The sequence below is a fragment of the Triticum aestivum genome, chromosome 5A, assembly GCF_018294505.1.
Source record: "Triticum aestivum cultivar Chinese Spring chromosome 5A, IWGSC CS RefSeq v2.1, whole genome shotgun sequence".
Classification (NCBI taxonomy): domain Eukaryota; kingdom Viridiplantae; phylum Streptophyta; class Magnoliopsida; order Poales; family Poaceae; genus Triticum; species Triticum aestivum.
Window position 1 is genome coordinate 594508717 of NC_057806.1, and position 17656 is coordinate 594526372.

Below are 17656 nucleotides of genomic sequence, written 5' to 3' on the forward strand. Positions count from 1 at the left end.
ATGTAGTACAAATGGATCCTATGAAAAATTCCTAAAAATGCCAATCCTACAAATCAAACGAACATCACAGGAAAATTTCCTAAGGATTTAAATTCTCAAAAAATCCTATGCAATTCCTTTGAATCAAAGGAGCCCTAAGCGTGCGTGCCAAACTATCTGATGCTACAAGTATCCCAGCCAGAAAACCAGGATTTCCGCGGGAGTTCCTTGTCGACCACAACCCACGCGCACGCGTATGCGGACAAGCTTGACCTGATCCTGAACAAATGTGCGTACGTACGTACTACAATAGCGAACGGTTAACACAAATTCTACTCTGATCCAGATTCTGCCTTCGTTTCACATTGGCCAGTGCCTCCGTTTTTTTTAAACACTCTTTCCTCGCTGGCCGCACGGTGAAATGCGGGGAAAAGTGAGTGCTGTTCTTCGCTCGGCGAAACGCATGAATATCTCTGCATACTTGCCGCTTCCACGGGAGCCACGGTGGGTCTGCCGCCGCTACGTGCAGCGAACCCGGCGGGCCACCGACCGGAGTAGTGGCTGGGCGGCACGGGTGCTCCTGGCCATTAACGAACGAACGAGCGAACGAGCCCTTTCGGACCAGATGGAAAACGACGTGGCCAGAAAGTCGTCGAGGTCGACCGATCGCTGGCCCGCGTCACGGCCGGTGCGCGGCTTGCCAGCGCCCAAATCTCCCCGCCCACGGCGAAAGACCGTCCAGGAGGAGGCGTGCCGAGTCCAAGGAATGTAGCCATGTAGGTGGGTGGGTGGGTGGTGCTACTAATAGTAGTGCCAGCTGACTGGCTGACCGGCTCTGACCAGTATACTTGGCAAAGCAGGTCGTTTTTGGTCCCGGGATCTGCCTAACCAGTAACCACATCCTCACCGAGTTTCAAAAAAACAAAAAAGAACACATCCTCAGCGTGTGGCTGGCGAGGAACCCGCGTCCAGAGCACAGAGGGAGATAGCCCGCGGCTCCACGGCTCAGGGTCACGGATAAACGGCCGGTGCGTCACGTTTTCGCCGCCCAAAACTGAATGTCGCGTGCCGTAACTGTCCGCGAGCATCACCGCGCGTCAGGGTCGCGGAATGTTCCGAGACGATGATGAGAGAGACCCCAGGCTAGCTTGGCCGTCAAGCGTCCTCGCAGAGCTGATGCTTCTGGCAGCACTGAAGGTATCACCGGTCAGCAGCAGATATACCTCGAAAATGGCAAGAAGAATCCATGCCACGAACCAAAGTTTCCACGGCAGTTCTTTCTTTCATCGATCATAGTCCACAAGGAGGCAAGCTTGGCTTAATCCTGAACAAACGCACAACAGCGAACCAGCTAGCAGTACAATCTTAATCACCATTCACCAGTGACACAGATTCAGCACCGGCAGGGCCAAATTCTACTACTCTGATTCAGATTCTGCCTGGCAGACCGGGAGGTGGTAGGTGTCCAGCTGCCAGTACTTCTGCTTCACCCCCTCCCACACCTCCGCCTTGAGGCAGTCCTTGACGGGGAGAGGGACGAACTGCGTCGAGTACCCGAGGCTCGCCAGCTCCATCGCCACCAGCTGGCAGTACACCACGTGGAAGAAGGCGTTGTCGCCGCACAGCCCGTTGAAGTAGGAGTAGACCCCTCCGGGCCTCAGCAGCTTGGGGAGGTGCTCGTGGAACTCCCTCATGTCCTCGTAGTACTCCCCGTAGGTGTCGAAGAATATACCTGCGCACGCCAAGAAGATTCAGCAGTTAGAACATGCAAGGATTCGGCAACGACGATTCTCTGGACTTTTTCAGGTTTACAGTGAGTAGCCAATCAAGTCAAGAAATTTTAAAATACGACCACTAAAGTGGTTGTTTCCGAAGTCCATTAGCTTGCCAGACAAGGAATGAACTGCTTGGGTTGTGTAAATCAGGAAGTCTCTGATTGGAATATCCCCTTCTTTGCGCGGACTCATCCTTGTCAGTGACAATGAGATGCTAAGAGGCTCTTGTTGGACAAACCACAAAGAGGTTGCTATCTAGTTAGTTTGTTGAATAATAGCTGCACCCCTCATACCAAACACGAATTTTCAGCTGCTTACAGGTTCCTTTCTCACTGTTCCTTTGATTATATGTCGAAAGATAAAGGAAGGAAACCTCAGCTTGTGTCGGTCAAAGGACAAGCAGCACATGGTTTGATTTATTCAACACTTGCTCTTAAGGAGATAAAGTTGTTACTTCTAGTGCTCAAAATTCAGCAAGTTGTCCACAAAATACAGACGACCACGGTTACTTCTAGTGCTCAAAATTCAGCAAGTTATCCATAAAATGCAGCGACCATGGTTTAAAGAGATAAAGTTGTTGCTTTGGCCACAATTCAGTAAGTTATCCACAAAATACAGCGACAATGGGTTCAATTATCTCAGACTAATATTTGATTTATTTCCATTTCGTTTTCAACACTCAAACCAATGAACAGACTACTGGGAAGTAAGATTTCCAACCTTCACAAATCACAATATACCTGCATACGCCAAAAAGATGTAGCAGTTATAAGGGTTTGGCAACGACCATTTTCTGGATTTTTCAGGTTTACAGTGAGTAGCCAATCAAGCAAAGAAATTATAAAATATGACCACTAAAGTTGTTATTTCCAAAGTCCATTAGCTTGCCAGACAAGGAATGAACTGCTTGGGTTATGTAAATCAGGAAGTCTCTGATTGGAATATCCCCTTCTTTGCGCAGACTCATACTTGTCAGTGCCAATGAAATGCTGAGAGGCTCTTGTTGGACAAACCACAAAGAGGTTACTATCTAGTTAGTTTGTTGAATAATAGCTGCACCCCTCATACCAAACACGAATTTTCAGCTGCTCATAGGTTCCTTTCTCACTATTCCTTTGATTATATGCCAAAAGATAGAGGAAGGAAAGCTCAGCTTGTGTCGGTCAAAAGACAAGTAGCACATGGTTTGACTTATTCAACGCTCAGTCCTAAAGAGATCAAGTTCTTACTTCTAGTGCTCAAAATTCAGCAAGTTATCCACACAATACAGACCACGGTTTGAATTATCTTTTGCTAATGTTTGATTTATTTTCATTTCTTATTCAACAGTCAAATCAGAGAACAGATTCATATTTGTTATAGCTACTTCTGTTAATGAACAAGTAATGAACTGCTTGGAGTGCAAGATCTCTGATTGGAACACTCCATTCTTTGCACACATTCATATTTCTCAGTGACAACTAAATGCTGAGAGACGTTTGTTCGACAAACCAGAAATAGGTCGCTATCTAGTTCGTTTGGTGAATAACACTTGTATCCCTGATACCAAACACAAATTTTCAGTTGTTTACACGCTCCTTTCTTGCTATTCCTTTTATCATGTCAAAAGATAAAGGAAGGAAAGCGCATGTTGTGTAGGTAAAAAGAGAAACAACGCATGATTTGACTTGTTCAACACTTGATTTTAAAGAGGTGAAGTTGTTACTTCTAGTGCTTACAATTCAGCAAGTCATCCATTAAATGCAGCGACCATGGTATAAAGACTTGAAGTTGTTACTTCTGGTGCAACAATTCAGCAAGTTATCCACAAAATACAGCGACCTTGGTTTGAATTATCTCAGACTAATATTTGATTTATCTCCATTTCTTTTTTCAACACTCAAACCATTAAACATATAACTGGGAAGTAGATTTAGAACCTTCACATATCACAATATAGCTACTTCTGTTTATGAACAAGGAATTAAGTGCTTGGAGTGTGAATGGGGAAGATCTCTGATTGGAATATTCTATTCTTTGCACATATTTGTCAGTGACAATGAATCCTGAGAGATTCTTGTTGGACAAACCAGAAACAGGTTGCTATCTAGTCCGTTTGTTGAATAGTACTTTTATCCCTCATACCAAACACGAATTTCAGTTGCTTACAGGCTCCTTTCTTGCTATTCCTTTGATTATGTCAAAAGATAAAGGAAGGAAAGCTAAGCTTGTGTAGGTAAAAAGACAAACAAGACACCATTTGACTTATTCAACACTTGATTTCAAAAAAAAAAGTTGTTACTTCTAGTGCTCACTATTCAGCAAGTCATCCATTAAATGCAGCGACAAAAAGTTATTACTTCTGGTGCGACAATTCAGCAAGTTATCCACAAAATACAGCGACCATGGTTTGAATTATCTCACACTAATATTTGATATATTTCCATTTCTTCTTCAACAGTCAAATCAGTGAACAGATAACTGGGGAATATGATTCACAGACTTCAGAAATCACAATATAGCTACTGCAATTGATGAACACGGAAGTATAAAAAGACAGTGTAGAAAGACACACCACACCATCCTAGTAGATACTTCTGTTGCAAGCAACCATGAAATCCAAATTGCCAACATCCAACTGGTTTGAAATCAAAGTTTTTAAGCCGCTGTTGTCTTGTTGTTATAACAATGATATAACGTTGTGGAGTGGCTCCAGCCTGAGCCGTCCACCCTTGCGATACATTCACCATGCCGTGACTAAATACTTCTCATTATGACTAACTCTTGTCAGAAACCGAAGTATCGAAACAATGCTCCATTATGTAATAATTTTGTTCCAGTAATTTTATTCAGCAATAACAAAATATAGAATAATTACTCTTTACATGGTACTCACAGGATAAGTATTGTAAAATTATTTTACGCGGACAGGGCTTCCTCGTGCCATGAACAATTTATTTCCATCATAATCATCACAGAAGACGTACCATTCTACAACCGTTTGTCCACTTAAACCATCCAGGTACACTATCTACTTCTAGAAACCATAAGATGAAGAATTAACTACATTGGCTTCTTTTAATGATTGAAATTTCACCATACACTATAGACCTGCAATTGCAAATTGCGTTTTGTTCTAACTAACTTGTACGGCAAACTCACCATGAGCACAAAATAAACACTAGCACACATAACACTGGTTGAGTAGCTCCCAAAAGCATGCAACCTTAACATAAATAATTCCTATAAAATTCCGTAGTGCATTGACACATGATGTGACGAACCAGCATACAGAGTAAATGAAGATTGGCACATTAGTACCATTTGCATAACTTCTCTTGAGAAGCATAGCTTCTAAAAGAGAAAACTGAGACTTATTTCAACTAATATTGGCATCTTCAGCTCTTATTATTATGTTTTGTGATCACCAAAGAAACAAATATTCAATAGAAACTCTATCAAGTCGTACCTTCCACCTTTAGCCTACACCAACATGCTGTTGTTGTTGTTGCAATTGCACATCACCTTTTGTTCTAACTACCTGTATGGAAAACTCACCACAAGCACAAAATAAACACTAAAACACATAAACTGGTTGAGCAGCCCTTAAAAGCATGCAACCTTGACATAAATAACTCCTACCAAATTCCTTACTGCATTGTCACCAGAGTAAACGAAGATTGAGCACATTAGTACCGTTTGCATAATTTCTCTTCAGAAGCAGAGCTTCAGAAAGAGAAAATTGGAACTTATCTCAGCTAACCTTGGTATCTCTATCAAGTCATAACTTCCACCTTTTGACAAGTTCTTTTTAACAAGAAAGGTATGCGCTCTGCCCAATTCATTAAGATATGAAAAGTGAAACGACTTCACAATCATAATACAAAATTTGGTGACTATTTCAGATATAACTTTTTTTGTCGGAGGTCTGGAGGAATGCCTGAGGTGCAAAGGTCAAAATTGGAGATGATAACTAAAGATTGGCAGGCACATTTGTACCATTTGCATAACTTCTCTTCAGAAGCAGAGCTAAAAGAGAAAATTGAGACTTATTTCAACTAAACTTGGCATCTTCAACTCTTATTACTATTTTTTGTGATCACCACAGAATTTTTTTTTCCATAGAAACTCTATCAAGTTGTAGCTTCCACCTTTGAACAGCTTTATTAAAGAGAAAGGTAGGCGCTCTGCCCAATTCTTCACAAATCATAATACAATATTCTGTGGAGATTTAATATCAGAGGTTTGGAGGAAAGCCGTGGTGCAAAGGCCGGAATTGGAGAATGACTAAAGAGAAAATTGATGTAACTTATAACAGGGGTATTTGTTATTCATGTGTGTTTTGTTTCCCTCGATATATTGCACTGTCCTTACTTTATCAACGAAGTCAGGCCCCTGTTATAAAAATTCACCTCGGAAACGCTATCAATTTGTAGCTTCACCTAGGGACAACTTCACATGCATCACATCGAAATTTTCAGCTGACTATAACAGCCAAAAAGCATGCGACACATCGAAATTTTCTTTGGGAACAGCATTAACATATGATCATGAGCAAGAGCGGATGGGATTATGTAACACACCAACAATTTGCAGATTTGCATCTGTCCCCAAACAAGCAAGCAACAGGATATTTCAAAGCTCAAAATGGCAACAATGAATTTTAGAAAAGTGAATGATTTTGTCATACCGTCATATGAGCCTAGCTGCGGGATCACATCCTGCCATCGCCCGAAGAGGATCCTGACGTTCTTCTTCTCACCCCACCCGAGCTTGAGCATCCGGGCGTACACCTCCGGGTGGGCCTCGATGATGGTGTGCTCCTCGGGCTCGTACCTCTGCATCGCCTGGTCCACGAGCCCCATCCCGAACCCCACGTTGAGCACCTTGCCGCCGCCGGCGGCGCAGACCGCCCGCGCGTGCGCCTCCATCAGCGGACGCTCCCACTCCATCATCACCGCCTTGCTCTCCGCATCCATCACCCTGTCCTCGCTGAACGAAACCCTCGAGTCGAGGTAGGTCTCGGCGGGGACGCCGTCGGAGGAGTTCGCGGGGGCCGCCTGGCGGCGGGCGACGGTGCCGAGGATGAGCTCGGAGCGCAGGGCGTGGTCGAGGAGCAGGTCGTATGTGGCGGGGTCGGAGGTAAGGTCACCCGCAGAGAGACCTTCGGGGGAGAGCGCGTTCCAGGGCGCGCCGGCATCGAGCAGGAGCCGCGCGGCAGCGGCGTGGCCGCCGGTGGCCGCGCGCATGAGTGGCGTCATGCCGGATGCGTCGAAGTAGGTGGGGTCGGCGCCAGTGGAAATGAGCTCGTCGATGGCATCGTCGTTGCCGGCCTCCGCCGCCGCGCACAGGAGCTCCTCTGGGGATTTATCAGACTTGCTGTCCGGCGGCGCCGCCATTCCCCTCGGTGGCGAGCGACCTTCTCTTGTCTTCGCTTTGAGGTTTTGCTCGGTTTTGGACACGGACCTGACGGCCTTTGCCCCCTTCGGCCTTTTTAAGAGCTCTGCTATGTCATAAGGCCCATTTCATTTACTCAGCTTATAGCGACTGTGTGATGTTCCATGGCCTGCTTCTTACTGAGATCAGATATCCCTAAAAAGAATACTGAGATAAGATTGCTTAGGTCATTACCTAAAAAAATAGCTTTTAATTGTAAATTTACTTTTGAAGGTAGAGCTTCAAACACATATGCAGATAGGTTAGCCAAATTTTCTCACTCTTTAGATCAGGGGCGGCACGTTTGGTTGTCCGAACCCATGATCCGTTTTGTATCCCAAACCATGTGAATTTTGAGCAATAAAACTTGGTTTAACCCCTCAACTTTTTTTTATCATTTTCCTTTCTTTTAAAGGAAATTTGTGCAAATTGCTTGCTTTCTCACCAAGAGACCAACCCCGACAAAGGCATTCCCTGCCATTGCATGATCTTGGCGCAAGGCCAATGCCACGTAAATTCTCTACAGGCGTTCGCCGTAAGCCACTTCCTGGCAAACACTCATTTTTTCTCTCAAAAAATTGCACAACCAAGGTGGCGGGGGGGGGGGGGGGGTCGACTCGTGACCTCCTGCACATGTGTGGGCCCGCATTGCCACTGGACTGAGAGGGCGGGTTGTGAACCTTTGTGTTTAAACTGTTGTTCCATTAAAAATAAAAATGCCATCCTCTTCATAATAAAAATGCCATCTTATTATGAAAAAAAATGTCATTCGCTTAGTAATAAAATTTCCATGTTATTAATAAAAATGCCATCCCCTCAGTAATTTTTTTTAAATTTGTCGGAAAACCCTGATGTTTTCACTTTCTCAAATTGCTTTTTTATTATTAACAACATGGAATTTTTATTTTTATAAGGTTGTCAATTTACTTATTAAGAGGATGGCATTATTATTTGTAATGGCTTAGCAGTTTTATTAATGGCATGGCAGTTTTCTTATTAAGTGCATGCCATTTTTTATTATAAATATTATGAAATTTTTATTATTGAGAGGATGAAATTTTTATTATTGGGAGGATGAAATTTTTATTTTTAATGGTGCGGCAATTTTATTGGGGCTTGTCCACATAAAATAGTTTTTATCTAGAGGATGACAATTTTCATTTTTCAAAGCATGGCATCTATACATTTATGTTTTCTCTGTTTTCTATAAGAAAATATGGAGTTTTTTATTCATGTCACGTTTTATCTACATAATGGCACTTTTAAAGTTTAGCATGACAATTTTATTTTTCTAGATCACATGGCCATATTTTTGTTTTCATCATAATCATTGTCAATTTATAAATTAGAGAAATGACAATTTTATAAAGTGGCATGACCAAATATGGTAATCCAGAATGTGAGTTGAGATCTTGGAACTAGAGGCCAAGCTAGTCAAATTTGAGTAAAATAATTTTGCTTCAACCAATGCAAATAGTGCATCCGGTAGATCCGGAGAAGAAGTTGGTAAGGAGGACTAGCTACTCTCAAGCGAAACTACACCTCCCCATTCATCCACAAGAGACTCATATTGCAAATATTAGTCCTCCACCTACTCTCGATCCTAAGACGATTTTGTTGTTGATGCTATTGAACTAGATGATTTTCTCCACGCGTTGCTGCGGGATTTAAAAGATTAATTTTGAATATGTTCTATATGAATAAAATGATCTAAATCGAAAGCTATTATTTTCGAAAGTAATTACATGTGAACAAAGAGTATGCATGTACGTTGGACTATTGGAGATGCAACAATTAAATTGGGGTATGCATGTGCTACAAAATAGTTTTAGTGGATGATGACGTGGCACATTTGGTGATGTGGAGGGTTGCATGTTGAGAGAATTAGACTTAGTGGGGATCAACTATTTATGTATTATAGATTCATGCTCCAGCCAACTCATTCAAAAGTCTGAACTATGGGAGAGGATCGGACATTATACTCCAACGCTCCCCCCACATCTATGCTCCTGTAGAGTTTATGATGTGGGCAACGGAAGCGGGGGCGGGGGCGGGACGCCATTATTTATTGCATTCACTAGGTTTTGAACCCTGAACCTCTTGGTTGCAAGTTTATGCACCTAACAATTTCATCCATCAGTCCGAATTGATGAAGAGAGGCGGACAATATATTTCAACACCCCGTCACGTCTAGGCTTATTTTAGTCCTTAAATGTGGGATTGATGTAGGCCGCAAAATCTTTTTTTAATACTGCGTTGACAGGGCCTTGAACTGACCTCTTGACTCGGATACCATATTGAATTGATGCCACCATATTCAACTGCAATTGTCTCTACGACATCATCAATGGAGCTTGAGAGGCTCTTGAAACATTGCATGAAGGAATTTTAAATCTCAATACCTCCAACCTCACTGTGTTGAAGAGCAAGATGGACTTGTTTGCAATGAGGAATGGTAAAACAAGAACCAACATCTTTACATGACTAAGCGATCTAGCACTTGTATTGAAGGGATATGACATCACTTTGTTCCCGGAAGATATCATCAAGTAGAAATTCCTAAGGGCCATCATGCCAACTCAATCTGATATTGTGTTCAATATCCAACAAAGAACCGATTATGCAAGCTATGTTCCAACAATAAGAAAATTTTGCTCCCATATTGAAAGAAATCACTATGATTTAAAAAGAGTGCACAACTCTGGGGTAAAAATTAGCCAATCATTGCATCTCTACACATTTGCTACAGGGACATAATCTATATGAAATTGTGATATAATGTTCCTATGTACCAACAAAACAGAATGGTTTTGTGTGATCATTTTGTATATTTCAATTTGCATTGAGAATTCCCTCAAGAACCACTATATTGCTACACACAAGAATTGTCACAAATGGAAGGAAGCTTGTGCAACTGCGCAGTGTGCCGGCTAATGGGCTAGTTTTTTTTTCAAATGTGGAACAGTACATCGCATGCGGCAAATGCAGATGGACGGTCAGAAATGATTGATGTCAAGCACACCATGATTACCAACTAGATCTTTTATACATGAGACATGCGGCTGAAATGTATATATGCACAACGTCAGTTATATTATTGTTGATCTCGATCGTACAACATACCATGTTATTAGAAATTATTCAATGGGACGCAAATCAAATGAATCGAACATGCCATCAGAACGAAATACATCAAGATGAATCCGACAAAAACAAAATGAGAAAAAAGGATGGCAACAATCTGATGACCAAATCCAGAAAAGAACACAAGATGATGATCCACGATCTCATCGGTTGAACTTGATGCAGACACTGCGGACCTCTCCCTGTGTGCCGGTAAGCACATTGACCTCCCCCAGCTTGGCGAGAGCCTGCGAGAAGAGCCAGCGGCAGTGGTCGGTGTTGGCAAGCCCGTCGACCATCCAGCGCGTGGAGCCGTCGCTGTAGAGGTTCTGGTCGACCATGAGCGCGCCACGGCGGCGCTGCAGCATCTTGTAGAAGCTGTTGTCAAGCTTGGATGCGCTGGACCGGTCGTCCAGGAACACGATGTTGTTGTCGGAGGACACCGTATTGGGGCACACATGTCTTGTAGGTGTCCGCTAGCTCCGGGTCCATGCTCGGGTCCGTTGCACCGGCTTTGCCACCGTAGCTGTAAAGACGACTCTTCTTGATCATGCTACAGTGCGGAAGAAAGCGGCTGCCTGTGGGACCGTGAAATCTGGCCCCGGAAGGTTCACGTCGGTGGCTACGGACCGCCGACGGTTGATACGTCTCCAACGTATCTATAATTTTTGATCGTTTTATGCTATTATATTATCTGTTTTTGATATTTAATAGAATTTAATATGCTCTTTTATATTATTTCTGGGACTAACCTATTAACCGGAGGTCCAGTGTTAGTTTTTATTTTTTTGCCTATTTCAGTGTTTCGCAGAAAAGGAATATCAAACGGAATGAAACCTTCGCGAGGATCTTTCTTGGAATCCAGGAGACTTGGAGTGAAAGTCAGAGACGTAATGATACGGCCACGAGGTAGGAGGGCGCGCCCAGGGGGTAGGCGCGTGTCGGGACCCCGATCCTAAGTCACACCGATCTAGCATGTAACACATCATATCACTTTGCGACCTCACGCACGGTATCCCCACGGGCGCCACCTTACCTGGCCCGGGACCATTTGCGCCTTTTGGCTCACGTATATGATAGTGTCGCTAGCATCCATATGACAGAGAACTCGGACCGACATGATTAGTCGTGAACCCAAAGTGGCACTAACTTATAGGGACAGACATACATGAATCAACCTCGAGCATGTCGGTCAACAGCGTATGAATCTGGGCTGTAGCAACTGGGCTAACAGGACTCCGGGAACCCGGGCTGTAGCACGCTAACAGGACTCCGGATGTCTCCGCGTGACATTTCCCCGAAGGGACAGACATAGGAACGAAGTGAATCACATGCCGGCCAGTCTAAGTGTTCCGGAGCAGTAGTGCTGGGCTAACAGGACTCTGGTAAACCGGGCTGTAGCGGACTACCAAGGCTCAGTGGAAGCACTAGACTACATTTCCCCATAAGAGAGGCTACCAAGGATAAACAACTAGATTGTCGGATCCCACACATAGCAATACACGTCACACGTACGCATAACATGCAAGTATGTGCTGTACAACATGGCATCACAACATAACTCAAACTCATATAGATAAAGACCCAGAAGAGCCACATAGCATTCAATACAAACAGGGGTCTCATGACCCATCATTCAGAGCATACAAGCAACGGAAGCATTACAAGTCTGAGTATAGACAACTGCAAAAGAAAAAGGCTGAGAAGCCTAACTATCTACAAGACCCTCCCAAGGGTATAAGATCGTAGCTGGGGTACAAGCTACTCGTCGAAGTCACTAGTGTAACCAACTGCAAAACATAAATGAGCAAACGTGAGTACGAAGGTACTCAGCAAGTCTTACATCAGAACTATCTACATATGCAACATTATCAACAAAGAGGGTGGTGGAGTTTTAACAGTAGCAAGCCAGCTTTGACTGAGTGGCTAACCTATATTACGAGTATCAAAAACTTCTTTGAGGTGAGGAGACGCACACGAGTCCACATATTCACCATATCAAAACTCCACTATGGATCCGTTCCCGTCTCCCTACGAGAAGGCCATCCATAGCACTCACGCTTATCTTGCGTATTTTAGAGTATCCACTTCAAGTTGTCTATGTACTACATAAGTCCTACAAGTTTCCATACCCGAGGGTGTACTTCTTCACACACGCTCTCGTCACTTATCGCCCTGTACACGTCATGTACCTCGGCAACCTTCAAGCGGAAGCCGGGCGAGGGTGTCGTTCACGACCTGACTAACCACACAAGTCTCTCGTCCAGGTTTATCGCATATTCGAGTTCCATCCACAAGGAGTTCTAGCCGAAGTCTCCAGTACGGCCCCAAACGATGTGTGCAGGGTTCCCAAGCCCACCATCCGGGTGCCACTTGGTACACCGTGCCACGATGCCTAGTATGTCCCAAGCCTGTCCCGTCGGACACCACCTGGTAGACAACTAGCACTACCTACAAACGCCAGAAACTAGTTGTAACTCCTGGACAGAGATCAAGTAGATTAATAAGCCGAGAGGGGCCGGATAACCGGAACCCAATGTGTGGTAGTAACTGGACTTGGATAACATACACATAACTCAGTGCTTAGGGACGGTTCCAATAAGACAACCCACCATGTACTCCTACATGGCCTCTCATCGCTACCTTTACCAAAACGTGTTCACACACTTAGCCTTTATCGGTAGGACATGTTCACCACTCCGATTCATTCCCGATGAATCAGACCTGACACAACTCTAAGCATAGCTGGCATAAAGAAAACAAGCATGGATGAGTAGGCACATCAAGGCTCAAGCAACTCCTACTCATGCTAGTGGGTTTCAATTATTTACTGTGGCAATGACAGGTCATGCACAGGAATGGGTTCAACTATCACAGCAGAAAGTAGCAGTTGAATCGTTGTTGTCCTAATGCAGTATAAGGAGCAGGAGCAAGAGAGTGGGATTTATCGAAATGCTCAAGGGGGGGTGGTTGCTTGCCTGATAGATCAATGAAGGGGCACTGCTCCTCTGACAGGTACTTGGGAACACCTTCCGGAGTGGAACCTATGGAGAAGAAATGGTGCCGGCAATCAATACACAAACAAATGCAACAATATGATGCATGAACATGACATGTGCAAATGCTAGTGTTTGGGCTAATGCAAGATGCTACCAAGTTGGTTGAAGCCCATTTGAATCAAAGATTCAAATGCAATTCAAAATGAAGCATTTAAAATGCCCATATTATGTTTTCACTTATACAACATGTATAAGTTAGTTTTTCATGCACGGAACTGGCATAAATGGATTCCTTGCATTTTTCTGACCATTTTTCATATATAAATTATTCCATTTGGAGTTATGGTTGAATTTCTATGAATTTTTGAAGTCCAAATCATTTTCTGGATTTTCTAGTTATTTAGAGTTAAACAAAATCCAGTAAATGATTTACTGCGTCAGCGTGACATCACCTGATGTCAGCGGTCAACGGAGCGGTCCAGGTCAAACCTGACCAGTGGGTCCCTCGTGTCAGTTACTAACTAAACTGTCCTAGTTTAATTAGCACTAATCCTAGATTAATTAGTAGGGCCGGGCCCCATGCGTCAGTGACCTAGGGTGGTCAAACCCTGGTCAGACGGGGTCAAACCCCCGGGTCAACTCGCTGGAGTTGACCCGTGGCTCGTCGCCGGTGACGCCAGGGACGGTGGAGGGCGTCGGGATTCACCCTCCGGCGACCAAAAGAGCGGCGGAGGGGCTCTACGAGACGCCCAGGCTCGCGCGCATCCATTGCGGCCAGCAGCAGCAGCTGGGGTGCCCTACAACGATGGCGGCGATGGCAAGTGCGGCGGCCGGAGCTCGGCGAGCTCAGGCGCGAGGGCTACGATGCACTAGCGAGCGACCTGAGGCGTGCTACGACTTCCTGGGGATGCCCGGAGCACGACTACGTGCTTGGTTTGGCCAGGCGGGGTTACTAGCGACGGCGAGCTTCGTGGCGGCGGCGACGGGCTCCGGCCGAGGTGGGAACCACGGCTAGAGGTCGCAAGAGACGATGGGGAGAGGGGCAGAGGAAAGAGGGGCTCACAAGGAACTCGCGGAGTAGGCTAGTGAGCTCGGGGAAGGCCGCACGGCGACGAATTTGACGACGGTGATCCGCGGCACCGACGAGGAAGACGACGTCGAGGGCAGCTCTGCAGGGCATCCCGGCTTGCGTGAGTCGTCAGAGAGGTCAAGGACAGCATCGCGGAGCTAATGGACTTGTCAGAGAGGCGAGGAAGTGGCGGTGGGCGCGGCAACGGCATGCGGCGGCGAGGGCAGCGCTCGGGCGCGGTGAGAGAGAGCGAGGGAGAGGAGGGGAAGGAACGAGAGAGAGTGAGAGAGGTGAGGGGCGTCTCTGTGGCACAACCAGAAGAGCCGGGGCATCGCGGTGGAAGCAGGAGCTGGTACGCGCGCGGCGACCACGCGCCCTGCCTACTGGCGTGAGGAGGAAGACGACAGAGGGGGGCTGCGGTGGGCTGGGCCAGTAGTAGTTGGGTCGGGTGGGCTGCCAGGTGAGCGCCAGGTAAGTTTTCCCATTTTTTTGTTTTCTTTTCTATTTCTGACATTTGTTTTTGACTTAAAATAAATACTAGCACAATTCTAAAAATGTTGGGATTCCTTGTGACCACTAGTTATAATATACCAGAGGCCCTCACCAATTTCCAACATTTTCCAAAGAGCATGAACATTTTTGAAGAGCATTTTGGGTTCATTGAAATTCCATTTTAAATTTGAATCTATTTGAATTTTCTTTGGTGCTAGGGTTTGAAACATTCCCCATTTCAATTTCATTTGAAACTTAAACATGATGCACAAAGCAAGCCTAGATCATACCAGAACTAGGGATGTGACAACTCGCTCCCACTCGAAAGGATCTTGTCCCGAGATTCAAGAGTCGGTGGAAAGAAAGCGGGGTACTCAAGTCGAAGACGATCTTCTCTCTCCCAGGTAGCTTCTCTCTTGGAATGATGAGACCACTGAACCTTGAGAAACTTGATGTTATGACGTCGAGTGACACGCTCTGCTTGATTAAGAATGCGAACAGGGTGCTCTCGATATGTGAGGTTATCTTGGAGATCAAGCGTTTCGTGGTCCACTCCGCGGATGGGATCCGAGAAGCAACGCCTGAGTTGGGTGACGTGGAAGACATCATGAACTCGAGAAAGATGTGGGGGTAGTTCCAACTGGTAGGCAACCTCTCATCATTTAGCGAGAATGCGAAAAGGACCAATGTAACAGGGAGCCAACTTGCCCTTGATACCGAAATGATGGGCACCCTTCAAAGGAGTAACCCGAAGGTAAGCCTTGTTGCCAACTTCATAAGCCACTTCCTTATGACGGCGGTCATACTGACTCTTTTGACGAGATTGGGCTGTTTTCAAATTCTCACGAATGATGCAAACTTTCTCTTCTGCTTCCTGAATCATATCTGGTCCAAAGAATTGTCTTTCACCGCTTTCTGACCAGTTCAAAGGTGTTCGACATCTTCGTCCATAGAGAATCTCAAAAGGAGCTTTCTTAAGACTGGATTGATAGCTATTGTTATAAGCAAACTCGGCGAAAGGAAGACACTTCTCCCAATCCATACTGAATGAGATAACATAAGCTCTAAGCATGTCTTCGAGAATTTGGTTGACCCTTTCCACCTGAACACTTGACTGAGGGTGGAAAGCGGTACTGAAAGAAAGATGGGTTCCCATGGCATACTGGAAACTTTCCCAGAAATGGGAGGTGAAAAGACTGCCACGGTCTGAATTGATCTCTAGTGGAACACCATGGAGTGACACTATTCAGGAGATATATAAGTCAGCGAGCTGACTAGCAGTGATACTCTCTCGAACAGGTAGGAAGTGATCCACTTTGGAAAGACGATCAATGACTACGAAGATAGCATTATTTCCTTTCTTGGTCCTAGGAAAGCCGGTGATGAAGTCCATACCAACTTTGTCCCATTTCCACTCGGGAATAGCTAAATGTTGAAGGGTGCCAGCAGGTCTTTGATGCTCTGCCTTAACGCAACGACAAACGTCACAGTTGGCAATATACTGAGCAATTTCTCTCTTCATCCTAGTCCACCAGAACCTCTGGCGTAGGTCCCGATACATCTTTGTACTACTGGGATGAATCGTGAGAGGAGATTCATGGGCCTCCTTAAGGATCAGTTGCTGCATTTGTTGACATGTGGGAACCACCACACGGTTTCCAAAGTAAACAACACCTTGTTCATCCATAGAGAAACAGTCGGCAACTCCCTTGGAAATATTTTTCTTGATCCGGGAGATTCCTGTATCATGCTTCTGAGCCTCTATGATTTGATCCGTAAGGGTAGGTTTCGCCACCAAGGTAGAAAGGGAACCATGAGGAGCTATGTGAAGGTTAAGCTTATAGAATTCCTTATGGAGGGGTGGTTGACATTGTTGCAACATGAGGTTGTTGCAATAGGATTTATGACTTAAAGCATCAACCATGACATTGGCTTTGCCTGGGGTGTAGGTGATTCCTAAGTCGTAATCCGAGATCAACTCCAACCAACATCTCCGTCTGAGATCCACATCCGGTTGGGTGAAGATATTCTTGAGACTCTGATGGTCAGTGTAGATTTCGCAATGGTTACCAAGAAGGTAATGTCGCCAAGTCTTAAGTGCATAGACTACGGCTGCAAGCTCTAGATCATGTGTAGGATAATTTTCCTCGTGTGGATGCAACTGTCGAGATGCATAGGCAATCACATGACGATCCTGCATAAGAATGCAACCTAGTCCTTGACGCGAAGCGTCGCAATAGATAACAAAGTCTTTAGTGAAATCCGGTGGCACGAGTATGGGCGCAGAAGTCAGGCGTCTTTTCAGTTCCTGAAAACTGTGCTCACACTGTGGATTCCACTCAAACCTTTTATCTTTCTTGAGAAGTTCCATGAGGGGTTTGGCCACTTTGGAGAAGTTTTCAACGAAGCGGCGACAATAACTGGCTAGACCAAGGAAACTCCTAACTTGCTTGACCGTTTTGAGTGGAGTCCAATCGAGAACGGCTTTAACTCTCTCGGGATTGACAGCAATGCCCTTACCAGAGATCACATGGCCCAGATAGGTCACTTCCAGCAACCAAAATTCACACTTGGAGAACTTGGCATAAAGGCGGTGCTCTCTGAGTTTTTCTAACACAAGTCTAAGATGTTCGGCATGCTCTTCCTCATTTTTAGAGTAAATAAGAATATCATCGAGGTAAACCACGACGAACTTATCTAAGTACTCCACAAAAATCGAGTTCATCAAGCGGGAGAAAGTAGCTGGAGCATTGGTTAGGACGAAAGACATCACGGTGTAACCATAACGAGTGACAAAGGCCGTT

At 45.0% G+C, this 17656-nt stretch overlaps 1 protein-coding gene across 1 annotated transcript; it reads right to left on the reverse strand.

Moving 5' to 3' along the window:
• Positions 1-1232: 1232 nt before the first annotated feature.
• LOC123105111 (protein arginine N-methyltransferase 2) lies at positions 1233-7208 on the reverse strand. The gene is made up of 2 exons (XM_044527104.1): positions 6424-7208; positions 1233-1711 (listed from the first exon to the last, which is right to left on the reverse strand). The coding sequence occupies exons 1-2, from the start codon at positions 7130-7132 to the stop codon at positions 1398-1400; spliced, it is 1023 nt and encodes a 340-aa protein (XP_044383039.1). The 5' UTR covers positions 7133-7208; the 3' UTR covers positions 1233-1397.
• Positions 7209-17656: the final 10448 nt, after the last annotated feature.

Bases quoted from the DNA above. Each gene is read 5' to 3' on its own strand.
- LOC123105111 (XM_044527104.1), bottom strand. From the start codon at position 7,132: ATGGCGGCGCCGCCGGACAGCAAGTCTGATAAATCCCCAGAGGAGCTC. The intron at 1,712-6,423 runs GTATGACAAAAT...TGGCGTGCGCAG, and splicing joins GCAGCTAGGCTCATATGACG to GTATATTCTTCGACACCTAC.